Source organism: Cucumis sativus, chromosome 1 (genome assembly GCF_000004075.3).
Source record: "Cucumis sativus cultivar 9930 chromosome 1, Cucumber_9930_V3, whole genome shotgun sequence".
In the NCBI taxonomy this organism is placed as follows: domain Eukaryota; kingdom Viridiplantae; phylum Streptophyta; class Magnoliopsida; order Cucurbitales; family Cucurbitaceae; genus Cucumis; species Cucumis sativus.
Window position 1 is genome coordinate 24,362,110 of NC_026655.2, and position 14,392 is coordinate 24,376,501.

The 14,392-nt window shown below is 34.2% G+C and overlaps 3 protein-coding genes and 6 non-coding genes across 9 annotated transcripts; 1 reads left to right on the forward strand and 8 right to left on the reverse strand.

Annotated features, from left to right (window-relative positions):
* Window positions 1-233: 233 nt before the first annotated feature.
* LOC101203211 (epoxide hydrolase A) lies at window positions 234-2,836 on the forward strand. Its single transcript, XM_011661533.2, has 3 exons — window positions 234-882; window positions 1,636-1,877; window positions 2,308-2,836. The coding sequence occupies exons 1-3, from the start codon at window positions 418-420 to the stop codon at window positions 2,552-2,554; spliced, it is 954 nt and encodes a 317-aa protein (XP_011659835.1). The 5' UTR covers window positions 234-417; the 3' UTR covers window positions 2,555-2,836.
* Window positions 2,837-3,878: 1,042 nt separating this feature from the next.
* LOC105436293 (60S ribosomal protein L18-2) lies at window positions 3,879-7,444 on the reverse strand. The gene is made up of 5 exons (XM_011661537.2): window positions 7,313-7,444; window positions 7,140-7,229; window positions 4,701-4,829; window positions 4,413-4,595; window positions 3,879-4,226 (listed from the first exon to the last, which is right to left on the reverse strand). Exons 1-5 carry the CDS (start codon window positions 7,313-7,315, stop codon window positions 4,068-4,070), a joined length of 564 nt encoding a protein of 187 aa, XP_011659839.1. The 5' UTR covers window positions 7,316-7,444; the 3' UTR covers window positions 3,879-4,067.
* LOC116401867 lies at window positions 5,246-5,326 on the reverse strand. Its single transcript, XR_004214270.1, has one exon. It is a non-coding gene; the product is annotated as a small nucleolar RNA snoR53Y (small nucleolar RNA).
* Window positions 5,852-5,943, reverse strand: LOC116401862. Its single transcript, XR_004214265.1, has one exon. It is a non-coding gene; the product is annotated as a small nucleolar RNA snoR69Y (small nucleolar RNA).
* Window positions 6,084-6,176, reverse strand: LOC116401863. Its single transcript, XR_004214266.1, has one exon. It is a non-coding gene; the product is annotated as a small nucleolar RNA snoR69Y (small nucleolar RNA).
* LOC116401865 lies at window positions 6,318-6,413 on the reverse strand. Its single transcript, XR_004214268.1, has one exon. It is a non-coding gene; the product is annotated as a small nucleolar RNA snoR69Y (small nucleolar RNA).
* LOC116401861 lies at window positions 6,551-6,643 on the reverse strand. Its single transcript, XR_004214264.1, has one exon. It is a non-coding gene; the product is annotated as a small nucleolar RNA snoR69Y (small nucleolar RNA).
* On the reverse strand, window positions 6,756-6,851 carry LOC116401864. Its single transcript, XR_004214267.1, has one exon. It is a non-coding gene; the product is annotated as a small nucleolar RNA snoR69Y (small nucleolar RNA).
* An 891-nt stretch (window positions 7,445-8,335) lies between the features above and the next one.
* Window positions 8,336-12,628, reverse strand: LOC101207642 (malignant T-cell-amplified sequence 1 homolog). Its single transcript, XM_011661544.2, has 9 exons — window positions 12,410-12,628; window positions 12,179-12,274; window positions 11,592-11,673; window positions 11,440-11,507; window positions 11,235-11,332; window positions 10,155-10,291; window positions 9,966-10,033; window positions 8,735-8,798; window positions 8,336-8,650 (listed from the first exon to the last, which is right to left on the reverse strand). Exons 2-9 carry the CDS (start codon window positions 12,187-12,189, stop codon window positions 8,633-8,635), a joined length of 546 nt encoding a protein of 181 aa, XP_011659846.1. The 5' UTR covers window positions 12,190-12,274; window positions 12,410-12,628; the 3' UTR covers window positions 8,336-8,632.
* Between the last annotated feature and the right edge of the window lie 1,764 nt (window positions 12,629-14,392).

A 14,392-nucleotide genomic window follows, 5' to 3' on the forward strand; every position in this document is an offset into this window, starting at 1 on the left:
ATAAAAAGAAATAAAGCAATATTAAAAATGAAAATATAAAATAAAACAAAATGATATTCCAAAATTTCCATATGAATTTGTAGAAAGGTGTGAAGCAAAAGGTTACTAAAGTTATACTTTTTTTCTTGAAAGGTTAGTTTTCCATAAAAAGACGAAAAAGTTAAAAACACAAATCAAATCCCCAAAAGAAAGACTTCGTTTGTCAGCAATCATAAAAAGATTAAGCAGAAAGATGAGAACTTCAAGAAACCCATTTATTGCTGAATACCCATTTAGTGCTTTTCATCTCCTCGGCCAAATTCCTGTGTTCAACCACCTCCCCTTCATTCAATTTCGTTTGCCGCTCCATTTTAAACCATACCCCATTTCTCTGCAACTGATAGTAATACGGAGAGAAACTAAAATTAACCCATCGCCATGGATACTATCAGCCACAGAACTGTGAGCGTTAATGGCATAAACATGCACATAGCTGAGAAGGGCGAAGGCCCAATTGTTCTTTTCATCCATGGTTTCCCAGAGCTTTGGTATACATGGCGCCATCAGATTTTGGCCTTGAGCTCTCTTGGGTACCACGCTGTGGCGCCGGACCTTCGTGGGTATGGCGATTCTGATGCCCCTGATTCCATTTCTAGCTATTCTATTATGCATATTGTTGGGGATCTTGTTGCTCTTGTTGAGAGTTTTGGGGTTAAGGAAGTTTTCGTTGTGGCGCATGATTGGGGCGCTTTGATTGCATGGTCTTTGTGTTTATTCCGAGCTGAGATGGTTAAGGCGTTTGTGTGTCTAAGTGTGCCGTTTAGGCCTAGGCATCCGAACAGGAAGCCTGTTGAGACCATGAGGATGGTTTTTGGAGATGATTACTACATCTGCAGATTCCAGGTTGGGTTCTTTGTTTTTTTTTTTTCTTTTTTTCTTTTTTTGAATGTTGAAATGAAAATCTTAGGCTTCGAGAGTGCTTTTCCCATGGTAATAATTAGTTTTTGAGTTTTTTTCCTAGTTGTCAAATAGTTGAATGGTGAAAATAAATTAAAACAGATGAACAGTGAGTTGAATAACGTAATTGAATTGATTCTCGGGTGAGAGTTACAAGATCTCATACCTTGAAATTCATGGCTATGTTACCGAACTAATTAGCATGGAATATTTTCTCTTGACCATCTTAATCTATGTTTGAAACTGATGTTGGCATGAGTTTGGGATGACTCTTGGAAACAGGATCAAATGGTTTCAACCAGTACAAATTTGCTTTTCCAACCTTTTCATACTGTTTGGTTGAAGAACGGAAAGTGGTTTCGAAATGTGTACGAATTACTTGGAACCTAACTTTTTGAAGTAATTATAGTTGAAGTATTTAATTAGCTACTCTGAAAAGTCAACAGAACACCACACCAAAGTGCATTTATGAGAAAGCACTTATAGCCCAAGTACGAGGCTAAAAGCACTTCTTTATTGTAACTATAAACTTGAAATCTTGAATACAAGGTCCTTAAGAAATATTGAACAGTGATTTATGTACTGGTTTTCTGGGATTAAAATAGCCTCTACTTAGGAGATTGTTTCCCTTTTTGTGCTTTTTTCTTTGAAAGAGAGTAATCAAACATAAGATTTGTTTTTCTTTTTTCTCCCTTTTAGAATCCAGGAGAGATTGAAGAAGAGATGGCTCAAGTGGGTGCCAAAGACGTACTAAGAGGCATATTAACAACAAGAAGACAAGGGCCTCCCATTTATCCCAAAAAACAAGCCTTCCGAGCCAGGGCCGGACCCCCATCTCCCTTGCCCTCTTGGCTTTCAGAAGAAGATCTTTCTTACTTTGCCTCCAAATATGAGCAGAAGGGATTCACTGGACCATTGAACTATTACAGATCAATGGACTTGTAAGTCACAAAACAAACTACAAACTTGCTGATTTTTAAAACCAAGAGCCAGCTCTTATGTCTAAACATTGCATTTTTTGTCCATACATCTTCATTATTTTAAAATTTTCATTATTGTCTTTTACCTTTACATCAAAGCTCACTCTGGGTAACTCTACTATTCTTCAAATTGGCATTCAGGTCTTTAACTTCTATCCATAAAACAAGATGTCACGTCATGAAATTTATCTGCATTCTTCTTGCTTTTTATTTTTCTACAATTCATCTAGGACCTCGTTGGCAAGACTGGTCTAATAAATGATAGAAACATCTAAAAGTATAGGGACCTAATTGTCACGGAATGCTAAGGATACGGACTGTATGTATGTATAACATAACCTATACTCGTTTTGGAAGTAAAAGACTGATTTGTATTTGGATTTTGGTGTAGAAACTGGGAGTTAACAGCACCATGGACAGGGGTTCAAGTGAAAGTGCCAGTGAAGTTCATAGTTGGAGATGTTGACATGGTCTATACAACACCAGGAGTTAAGGAGTATGTCAATGGTGGCGGTTTCAAGAAAGATGTGCCATTTCTGCAAGACGTTGTGGTAATGGATGGAGTTGGCCACTTCCTAAACCAAGAGAAGCCTGAAGAGATTAACACTCACATCTATGACTTCATCAAAAAATTCTAGACTGATTCAACAAGGATCATAGAAAAGTCTTTACTTTTCCAAAATACATGGCTGTCTTTTTCTTTTTCAGTTTTACGTTGTTTGATGCTTCTTTCAAGTGATTAGTATGTTTGAAAATCCAAGTGGTTGTTCTCCATGGGAGATACTTTTTCAATGTGTTAAAAATTTCCAATAACTTAAAAAACCAAGCGATCCAACCAACTCGGACTGTTTGGTTTGGTTATTGGCTCATTTGGGTTGGACCTTTCAAATAAATGAAATGTTAATTTGATTCAATCAAAACCTATAATTCTTAATTTTGATTTTTAAAAGGTATATATATTCGTTTTCTTTCGATCGTATAGGTGTATTTATTTCTGTGTTATTTAATTTTATTATTTTTTGGATGATAATTTGTGTAATAGTTGTGAAAACATAACCTCCCCTACATAGATTGAAATTCATTGGTTAATATGAAAAAATAAAATCAAACTTTTACTCATTAGCGTTTTACTACATTTTTAGAACAAAATTAAATTTTAAATGAATAACCAAATAATTCAAGCTAACAAAATCTACATATTTTAGGATTGAATTCATCTTTTAATAACAATTATTTTAGTAGAAATTTACAACTAACAATGCAGTTGGATCTAACTATCTAATCCACGAACACCAACTACTATGAAATAAAAAATTGAGACACAGAAGATTGAAAAATATTTGAAGTTATCGTTTCAGCAATAATCAATGAACTTCCATCGCAAAATATGTAGCTCTATCTTCGTTTCTTTAATCACAAAACATATACGTCAGTAATTATGAGACTGTGCATTGTATGAAACTATGAGACTACGATTACGTGCATTGTATGAAACTATGAGACTACGATTACGTGCATTGTTAACAACCATACAATACGATTCACAATAATTGTTGTATGTACTTTAGCAAGAGCCTTTGTAGGACCATTTTCTTGGATACACTTTCACATGTCATGGAATATGTGATATCAACATTTCTCTCGCCATTTTCATTTTTAATACGAAATCATGAGTATCTTTTTCTAAAGACATCAAAATTTAAAGTTCATACCACCAAAGATTTTTACATTCATCCTTCCGCATCTTTAAATTATAATAAAAGGTTGAACTGAGACGAGACTTTATAATAAAGCTCAAAAGAGACAAATAAATAAGTATTAGCATTTAATAGTGAACAAGACCTCTACATATAGATAGAACATCGAGCAAAGCACTACTCTAGTTTAGGACAATTTTACAACCTACTTGTTTCATTTTTTAGATACTCAAATGAATAGAACAGAAAATGGTAATCACAAAAATCTAGGAAAGAAACTCTATGAAGTCCTGCTGAATAACATTTAATCAAATTCATAATCAACAATATTATGCCAAAAACCGTAAGAAATGGAATAACTGACATGCAACTAAAATCTAGCAAAATTTGGATATTGAATTTCAAAATAACACACTTGCATCGAATTAGGATCGGAAAAAAGTAAAAGATCAAATCAAACCCTATATCCCCTGCTGTTTCTCTTTCCTCTAGCCCTCTCAAACTTCCTTCCCTTCGACCTCACATATGGCTTGGAATGGCTGTGTGGTACACCAGGTGCTGGACCGAAATGCTTCACTGCCTCTCGGGAATTCTTAGGACCTCTAAGAAGAACCTGCAAATGAAGCCGAGTGATGATTCAAACCCCTAAAATAACTACTAAATCATTGTTGAAACTCTTTAATGAGTTCAATCTTGACCAATGTGAAGCAGCAGGTTAAAAATGGAAATGAACCAAGTAATGACTTCACCATGAAAGATTCATCCAGTAAATTCAGAAAAGAAATGAAGATATACATACCGTGTTCTGACCCAGAGGAGCCCTCAAAGCAAGCTGGTCAAATGTCAAACATTCCCCACCAGCCTTTTCAATCCTTGCCCTTGCTGTCTCAGTGAACCTCAGAGCTGCAACTTTCAATGCTGGAACTTCATAGACTCGAATATCATCGGTAATAGTCCCAACAACGACAGCAATCTTACTTTCCTATTACACAACACACGAATGTTTAAGATTCCAGATATCTCATATATACACAACCATACAAAAAAAAAAGAAAACAAAATTAGAATACTACATGATTTTACCAACCTTTCCTTTTGTGAACTGGATAAGCCGAGAAAGGGAAAGTGGAGGCTTGTTAACCTTGCTCATAAACAAGCGCTTGAGAATCACAGCATTGAAATTGCTTCCAGTTCGACGGACAAGGAAGCGGTAAAGCTGGTAAGAAATACATGAAATCATTGAATTAGTGAATGCAAGCCAGGTGAAACAGCGTGTAATTGAAAAAAATTGGACGTGAAATAAAGCTTCTATTCACAGCATGAGTAGAATAACCTACATACACACAAAGTTTATAACCGTATTGCACACAAATGAAAAAAATTAGAAGACTCCTGGATCTGAAAACTAAAAAGTGTAAGATTTAAGTTTTTGAAGACAAATTACATATCCATATGAATAGTTCATATCAGAGGGGAGAAATATATTAATCTTCATGCAAGTATTTATACTTTCAAAAAATGCAAAAACAAAAAAAAATACATGAGTAAATCAATCATTCTCCTCTCTGAAAATAGAACCACACTCAGGAGCAAGACATGCCAATGAGCACGAAAACTTAAAACCTTAGAGCCAGTTCCCTCAGAAAAATTATAGAAAAGAATAATCACAAATTGATCAGCATTAGCATGGTCAAGTCAATCATCACTGGGAACCTTTTTCTGTTCGATGTGATCGAAGACTAAAAAAAAGCCTTCTATGGCTTATGCTTGTTGAGGTAAAACTATATTCCCTACTCAAAAAGGGGAAATAATGTAGATAGCACAGCAGTTTACTTAGGGTCAGAAATTTTAAGTGTGAAGACAATTCCCGACTTACAAAAGGTCTCATCTAGCTGCAATTATCAAAGGGCATTTTCAAATATAACATAATGAACCGAACTATCTACAAAATATAGCAAAAATTTTCATAATATATCAATGATAGACAAACTTCTAACAAACTTTGATCAGTGTCTAACAACAATAAATCAGGTAAATTTTATAAATATTTTCAATAGTTTTGTCATTTACAATAATTCCACGTTATCAAATATTATCATAGCAGAAAGACCAGCCATCAAAACCAATTAGTTAGAGGGGGGAAAAACGCAAATGTAAACTGTTAGCAATTTAAAAAGGTTTAACAGGCAAAACACAGAGAAAAGTGAAAAAAAATCCAAAAAAGACTCTAAAGCTGGACTTTAGGCTCAGATACTTGATGGGTAAAGTCTATTCCCCGACCTACAAAAGGTCTCATCGAGCTGGGATTATCAAACATCATCAAAGCAGAAAGACCAGCCATCAAAACCAATTAGTTAACAAAAAAGAAACAAAATTAGGCATTTACGAACTACTACCGGTTTAAAACAGATTTGACAAGAGAAATGCAGAGAGAAGTGGAAAACCATCCAAACAAAAATCTAAAACTGGACTTTAGGCTCAGATACTTTAATGGGTAAAGACTATTCCCTGACCTACGAAAGGTCTCATCGAGCTGGGATTATCATACATCATCAAAGCAGAAAGACCAGCCATCAAAACAAATTAGTTAGTGAAAAAGAAAAAAAAAAATAGGTATTTATAAACTGCTACCGGCTTAAAACAGATTTGAAAGGCGCAATGCAGAGAGAAGTGGAAAACAATCCAAAAAAAAATCTGAAATTGGACTTTACGCTCAGATATTTAATGGGTAAAGACTATTCCCTGACCTACAAAAGGTCTCATCGAGCTGGGATTATCAAACATCCTCAAAGCAGAAAGAAAGGCCACAAAACCAATTAGTTAGAGAAAAAGAAACAAAAATTAGGCATTTATAAGCTGCTACAAAGTTAAAACGAATTTGGCAAGCACAACGTAGAGAGAAGTGGAAAACAATTCCAAACAGACTCAAAAACTAGACTTTAGGCTCAGATATTTTATGGGTATAGACTATTCCCCGACCTACAAAAGGTCTCATAGAGCTGGGATTATACAAATATCATCAAAGCAGAAAGACCAGAAGAGAAAATGCAGTTAACGAGCGGACTAACAATTGGGTACTTCATTGTAAAATCAATCATTTACACCAGCAGTGAGAAACAATAAAAAATGACTTTAAAACTGGACTTAAGGCTCAGATATTTAATGGGTAAAGATTATTCCCCGACCTACAAAAGGTCTCATCGAGCTGGGATTATTAAACATCATCAAAGCAGAAAGACCAGCCATCAAAACCAATTAGTTAGAGAAAAAAAATTAACAAAAAATTGACATTTATAAACTGCAAGCAACTTAAAACAAATTTTACAATCGCAACGCAGAGAGAATAAAACAAAAAGGTGTAAGCTCCAGAAATGCTATAATGCAACCAATAGATATCTCAAAATTGGTTTTCAATGGGAGACTCACAGAACATCTTAAAAACATTCGAACAAACCCCATGAACAATCAAGCACATTTAATTTCAAACAAAGCAAAAAATGAAGGAGAAATCTCGGTTAACAAGTACCTTGACGAGTAACTTTAGGTAGATATCATCAGATTTAGGTGCAACCCTCTTGGTCTTCTTACTCTTACCTCCTGCTACGAGATCGATCCCCTAATCACCGGAAGAAGTCAGATACAAAAACAAAACACATATCCCAGCAAAGCTGCAGAGAGAAGAGAGTATGATGAAGGTACCATTACAAATGCTCTCCGAGTATCAGCAGGCGCCGCCGGTGTAGAAGAAAGAGGGGAGTAAGAATCAGGGTTTTCAAAACCCTTTTTATAGTGTTGGATCGCTCTTTCCCATTTTTGTGAGTTGGATCGGGCCGGCCCACTTTTAAATTGTTAACAAAATTGTGATATCGTATCTTAGCCATAAGAAAAAAAAGTTAAATGGAAAATTAAAGAAATTTGTATTTTGGCTCCTATCATTTATAATTAGAATTTAGTGAAATTTGATCCCTATTATCATTTTCTTCATTTATATTTTTAAGAAAATAAAAATATGTAGTGTTATCTCACTGTCAATATTTCAAAATTAGAAAGAAAAGAATATTTTCTCATCTCAATGCTATGCTTGTGTTTTGCATCGTGAAGCTAAAATGCTACCTTGGGTTGTGACACTGTTCTTCCTAGGTAGTTTTATCTGCCGTGTAAATTTGTGTTCATTTAATAAAAGTTTAAATCGTTAAGTTGTGTACATTTGTGTTCATTTAATAAAAGTTTAAATCGTTGAGTTATATTGTTATATGATATGTAAATATTACTAGAAACAAACGATTATCAAATCAAAACATTGGATTGCCTATAATCATTCAATTCATTTATATTGCAAACTCAACCGATTCATATTTTCAAGTTAAAAAAAGAAAAACTTTCAACCACCCAAACTCAACCAATTCATATTTTCTGAGTTAAAAAAAAACTTTCAGCCACCCACGCACACCCCTTGGGAATACATCTAAAAACAGAGTACATCTAAAAACAATTTTCAATATTACTTCTCTTCCATGAACTTCACTTGTATTTGTCGACATTCATTTGAAGTTATAAACGCTTCTATAGGTTCTATGGCTCATTGTATAATTCTAGCTTTGGTCTCATTTTTATTTAATAAAAGATACTTGTTTCTCTTTATAAAAAAACAGCAATCGAGAACTAATAATATAGTAGAAAATTAATTGGGTGCAACATGAGATAAGAGAGATGCGGAGATGGTTGGAGCTTAGACAACGTTTAACTATTGAAGAAGTGCATGGATAGAAGATTCACGCCAAAGGGCAAAAAGATTTTAAGTACAATTGAGAAATTGATTCCTCAAAAAGTATAAAAATATGGAGTACAAACAGGCTCTTGAGACTTGTTACCCTTCTTCTGTTCATGTCTGTCCAAACAACAAAACAGAGAAGCTCACGAAGTATAGATAATTAAACAAAGTTTGTTCTCTAAGTTTAGGGTCTAAGTTGTGTCCCCCCACACCTGTCCCCCTAATGTTGTTTCTTTTAAATATCATCCTCAATCAAGTCGTTCCATCTGCAATCAAAATAAGATAAAACTTTGATATTCAACGTCTACAATGGGGAGCGTGAAGAAACGTGGGAGGGAACTATAGCATACCTTCCAAAGACCATCGTTAAGGTAATGCATGTTGTCCACTCCAATCCCTTTGTTTGTTGCCCTTCTGTAAAATTACACACGAGTAAAAAGTTAAGTGACCAATACATTTTATATTCAGAGAAACAAGTTTCAAAATAACTATAAATATAAGATGTGATCGTTCCCTCCATTTGCCACCCTGTTAAGGCAGTGCTAAATCTGTGCATCATATTTTTGTGCACTGCAAATTTGCTCAACAATGCTGGTTCAAGCTATATGGTCTGTTTGATACCAAAATTTGTGTGCGTCTTCACGTTGAGGACTGAACGGAAGGCCAGGATTGTTTTGGAATTTTGGTTCTAGACCTCTTATTTGGGGTGTTGTGGCTTGAACGGAACAGAAGGACTTTGAAGATTACTTCAAGACAAATAAACTATATGGCTCTTGGTGGTGTCATGGCTTCAATAATACATTTTGTAATTAACACTTTCTTTAATTCTCTTACATTCAAAGCCTTAGTGTAAGTAGCTCTTTTGGGAGCCGGTTTTCTCTTCCACTGTTTTTTCTTCTTTTGGTTTTTTATAGCCATCTCATTTCTTGTAAATAATAATAATAAATTTCATATTTCCCTCAATTTCTTTTTTAGAAAAAAAAATCCAAAAGGTAAGGTTTCAACCTCAATGCTCTCAACACTTCCTTGGTGAGAAGGGTCACAAAGATGTGGGAGCATTGCTGCAGGAGACCCTTCTCAACCCGCAAGTGTCGATCTCTTTGACTTGCAGAGGGTGTGCTATTTTGCAAGTGGTGTGGTATCTTGCTTCTCTTTGGGTTTCAAATTCAAAGGCTTTTTTGTAACTATTCTAGAGTTGTTATTTTGTATTGTTGGAGTTCCTTTTTATAGAGGGTTCTCTCCTTTTTGTGGGTTGGTTTTTTGTTACCCTTGTATTCTACCACTTCTTCTCAATGAAAGTGGTTTTTCATACATCATATTTTATTTATTAAAAAAAAAAACTTCCCTGGTGTTTGATATCAAATATTAAAGCTTGGTTAATTATCTTTCTATCTATAAGCTTTTATAACAGCCTCACTGGAAATAATGACAATAAGACTGGTTTCCAAAAGGCTTTAAAAAATAAATAAAAAACTAAACAAAGCAAGCAAACGTATTAAATATTAAAGCTTAATTATTATAAACTAAACAAATTCATCATCAAATGGGATGGGATCAAAATTAAATGGCAATTATACTCACATTTCCTTCGCTGACATCTTTGTGAAGCCAATAGCAAGAGCATGTTGCTTCCCTTCCGCCATTATTGCCTGAAAATGTTTGATTTTATATAAGAAAGAATTCACAAAACAAAACCTTAAAACCTACTAACAAGTGTGATAATCACACAAAAATCACAAACTAAGTACACAAGAGTGAACAAAAGTTTACCACGGGTGTTTCCGCTTCTACTTCATCATCCAACACACCCCCAGGGGATGTAAGACCAGGACACATTATGTTAGCACCAGCAAGGACAAACTTTATTGCACCTCTGTCTACTTGTAATTTTTTCATAATGTTGGGATCTGCAAACCAAATAGGCAATACAAGTCATAATCTGGAACTGAGGTTCCAGAAAGAATATAGTGATGAAGTACAACAAAAAGGCTTGTTAATTAAGGCAATAGCTAGAACGGAGTTTTTTGGTTGGCTTGGACAACCTTTGAGGAGGAGGGTGATTGAGCAAAAGCATTTTAATACCAAACATTTGGTTAAGCAGTTAGTGATGAAGAACTGAAGTGAATGTGTGAATCTAGATTTGTTCTTCAAGAATATTTGTCCGAGACCAAAATTTTTAGGTCTTCAAAATTATATTAGCGTAAAAATTATGTTCCATAACCTTCAAAATGGCATTATCAGTACAACCATTAGTTAACCATGGAACCTTCAAAGATTGTTGATAACCACTAGTGAATTGGCACTTCCCCAAAGCGATCTTGTTTAAGGTTTCACCAACATGGAGAAAGTGAATTTAAGGTTGTTGGTAGCACCAGTTTTTTATTCAAAATTATATCTTATAAAGGGCAGGTAGAGAGACCCTCCAAGTCCAACAATTCCTTACCTCTTAGTTCTTGGAGCATAGTTTGAATAGGCTTTAATTATGACTATTTAAGAAAACAATAACTGCTATGAGCTATGGAGCTATGCTAAAACAAGGATACATAGAATTTTGTACAATAGTGCAGAAAAGACTTAAAAGTTCGCAGATGAGCTGCAGGGGTTGGAAAGGCTTCAAAACTATAGAAATATAATAGATATTGATCAAGTAAATTGGTCATCTTTCACCATTCCAGAAATCATGGCAAACTTGCACCTTAGTCTCCTTCCATATTATAGTCAAATTAAAATTCGGAACATTCAAAGATAAGTATCACAACTGAAGTTAACAGGGTCATAAAGAATATTCTAATGGATTAGAAAAAAGATGATCCAGTGTAGTTTCTAGTTTCTAGAAAAAGAAAACATTACATTGATGAAGCAACCTTAGTGTAGGCATGTACGGCCCATCCCGGATATTGAAAAAGAGTGGCACATTGTTCACAACAACCAGATTGAGATGGTTTTGACTATAAGAGTAGTAAAAAAATCAACATAAGCCCCATATGATCGAGAAACAAATAAAATCTAATATCAATCGTTTTTTGCAAGGATAGAAGCAAACAGAATTTCTGACCACTTAGTTACAATCAGAGGAGCTTTTTTAGGAAGCAAATCATCCAAAACTGGCTCTAGTCCTGGATACTGGAATAAAAAGACAAGAAAAAAGATATCAGTTTCTATCTCTTAAAATGATTATGAGATTCAAAAAGCTAGATCAATACTTACTTCTTCCGCTATACTTTGCCGAATTTTCCGTTGCACCGATGCCTTGACTTGGTTCTGAGCAGACACATCCTCAGTAGAAAACCTAGTAATAAGACAGCAACACAATGAAAAAAAGGAACAAAATTAAGGATTTGTATAGAAGATATGGTGAAGACACTCACTGAACTCACAAGTAAGCATCCTCCTAGTCCTTACTCTTATTAGATTAACATACGATCATTTCAATTCAAAAATCAAATGTGTATTAATTCCTAAAATGTTCAAATTCAGCCACAATGGTTCCATAGCAGCCCCAAGAAACAAACGAGAAATAGAAGTAGAACAATTCATTTTTCCAATATGGAGAATCAAACAGACGGAGCCCCAAAAACAAACCCGCCATCATAAAAACGAGAAAGAAGACACTATTGGAGCAAAATCCAGAAACCACTAACAAATAAAGACGTTAACAAGTGAAGAAATCAAACCATGTCCTCATATTTTAACCCCCCAAAAAACAAAACCTATTAATCATTTTCCTCAATCATCAAAGAAAACATGACATTATAGCTGAATAACGAGCAATATAGATATGGGAGAAAGCTCACTTTTTGAACATGATGCCGCAGAGTTATTTGAGGAGAATCCTTGTAAACGTTGTTAGCTTAATTTATGAAATATATGCTTCCTTCAAATCTGTCAACCTGTCAATTTGTGTCAATTAGCTATCATTTGTATACAATTTGCTTGTAAATGACTGTTGAAACGTACAACCTATTCATCAACTGAATTATACTAATATGGTAACATCACATCCCTAAAATAATTGTATCTTTTACCTCTGTTTACAACTCTGCCGCCGTCTACCTCCTGCCCCACCGCCCCTGCTTAGAGATCAATAGTCGCCCGTGCCAAGTTCCGCTGCAACACTCCGGTTGTTGTCAGAAACCGAGATCTCCCGCCGCTTGTGTAAACCTTCAGAATCCGACCAGCAACTTCGTGAAATCAGTATCTTGGGGGCCTTCGTAAGATCAGCAACTCCAGCCCAAACTCGATCACCAAACAGCACAGCCCAATTATCAAAGTCCGCCAGCAAATTCCAGCCCAATCATCATTTTGTAGTCACAAAGTGGAATTCAAATTCTATTCCTTTTTAGGGTTTTTTTTTCCTTAGCCTATTAGTAAAGATCATATTTCAAAATAACCTAATTTCACTATTTATTACAATAGTGGCCAACAAGCACTTGTACAAAAAATCAGTTATTTTTCTCGTTGAAGGATAATATTAAGGAAAAAAGAACTTTTAAAATCGAGATTATCATACAAATGTTTTCTTATAAAAGAGTAAGAGTGTCACTGTACATTTTTTAAAATAAGAAAAAAAAAGTACTATAATTGTGTTTTTCTAAACACTCTCCGTCAATTATTAGATATATTCTTCTCAACAAGTTTTTATTATTTAAAAACTGAAGATAAATTAAAAAGCAAAGATAAGTTGTGGTTATAAGAGGAAGAAGGCTCAAACCTTGGATCTTTTTTTAGTATCTATATGCTCTTAATTTATTGAGATCAAATTTGCTTTCGCTTAACAATATAGAAAAAAGAAAATATAGTGTTACCTTAATACACATTCAGCTCATTCATTATTTAGCACATTAGTTTGTTATTTATTTATTTTGAAGATCTCATATAATTCTTAACTTTTCCACGTACAATGAACAAAAAAATAATATATTTTTTTTTATAATGTGGTATCAATATATATCACCTCACCATCTTACCTAACTTTTTTCCTTATTTCTCCCCTTCGTTTGGGTGGCATTCTAAGAGTTTAGGGTTTGTTTGTGTAGCATTCCCCACATTCTCTTCTTAAGTTGGGTTTAGGGTTTGTGTTTTTTCATTTAATTTCATTATGATATTTCACACATTTGGGGTGTGTTCTCCATTATTCTCACTTTACTCAACATGTTATGTTTCCATTTATTCATTTTTACTTCATCTTTCTTTATACAGTAAAAGAATACCGTAAGAAGATGGCAAACGAATATTCTATAGTGAGGATTTCATTCTGGCTTTTTTATTAAATTTGTTTTTCAATAAAATCGAATGTTCTTCTTGGGTACAACCTTCAAGTTTTTTCATTTAGAAGAAAAATGAACACTTGCTTTTCCTTGGGACCCTACATTAACAATTGCTTCTCTTCTTTTAGTTTAAAATCCGATAATACGTTTTCCGGCTTTCATAGAAAGCATACATGTATTGAGTTTGATGATGCCAAACAATAACAATAAGTTGTTTTTTTCTTTTGATTCGATGCTAATTGTTTCAATTTAATTAGAATATCATATTTTTGTAACAATTTACATTGCTTTGTATTTTTAATAACGAGAATTGAACGAATGCTCAAACTAGTAAGAGGTTTTGTTACTGTTTTAAACCATATGACCAATGAGTGCATCAAACTTTCTCCATAACGAAGTTTCATGAACGAATGTATTTATGGATTTGGATTTAATTTGAAAACAAAACTTCCAAAGTAGTAAGAGAGATATATTACACCACTACCGAAGTTCCTCGATGATACCACCTCCCTTTTTATAAGAGTTAATGCCTGGATCATGAATGAATTCCGGTAAAAATCGACTCAAATCTAACTTCAAAAACCAAAACAAAGGACTGGGTATTGAGAATTTATAGTAAAGGTACTCAAAGTGAAAGAACAAAAAATATATATTAATGGTGATTCCTTGAAAACTATTAAAAATCAATTGATAACTAGTTCAACAAAAGTTTCGTGTAATTAATACCCGTAATCGTAGATT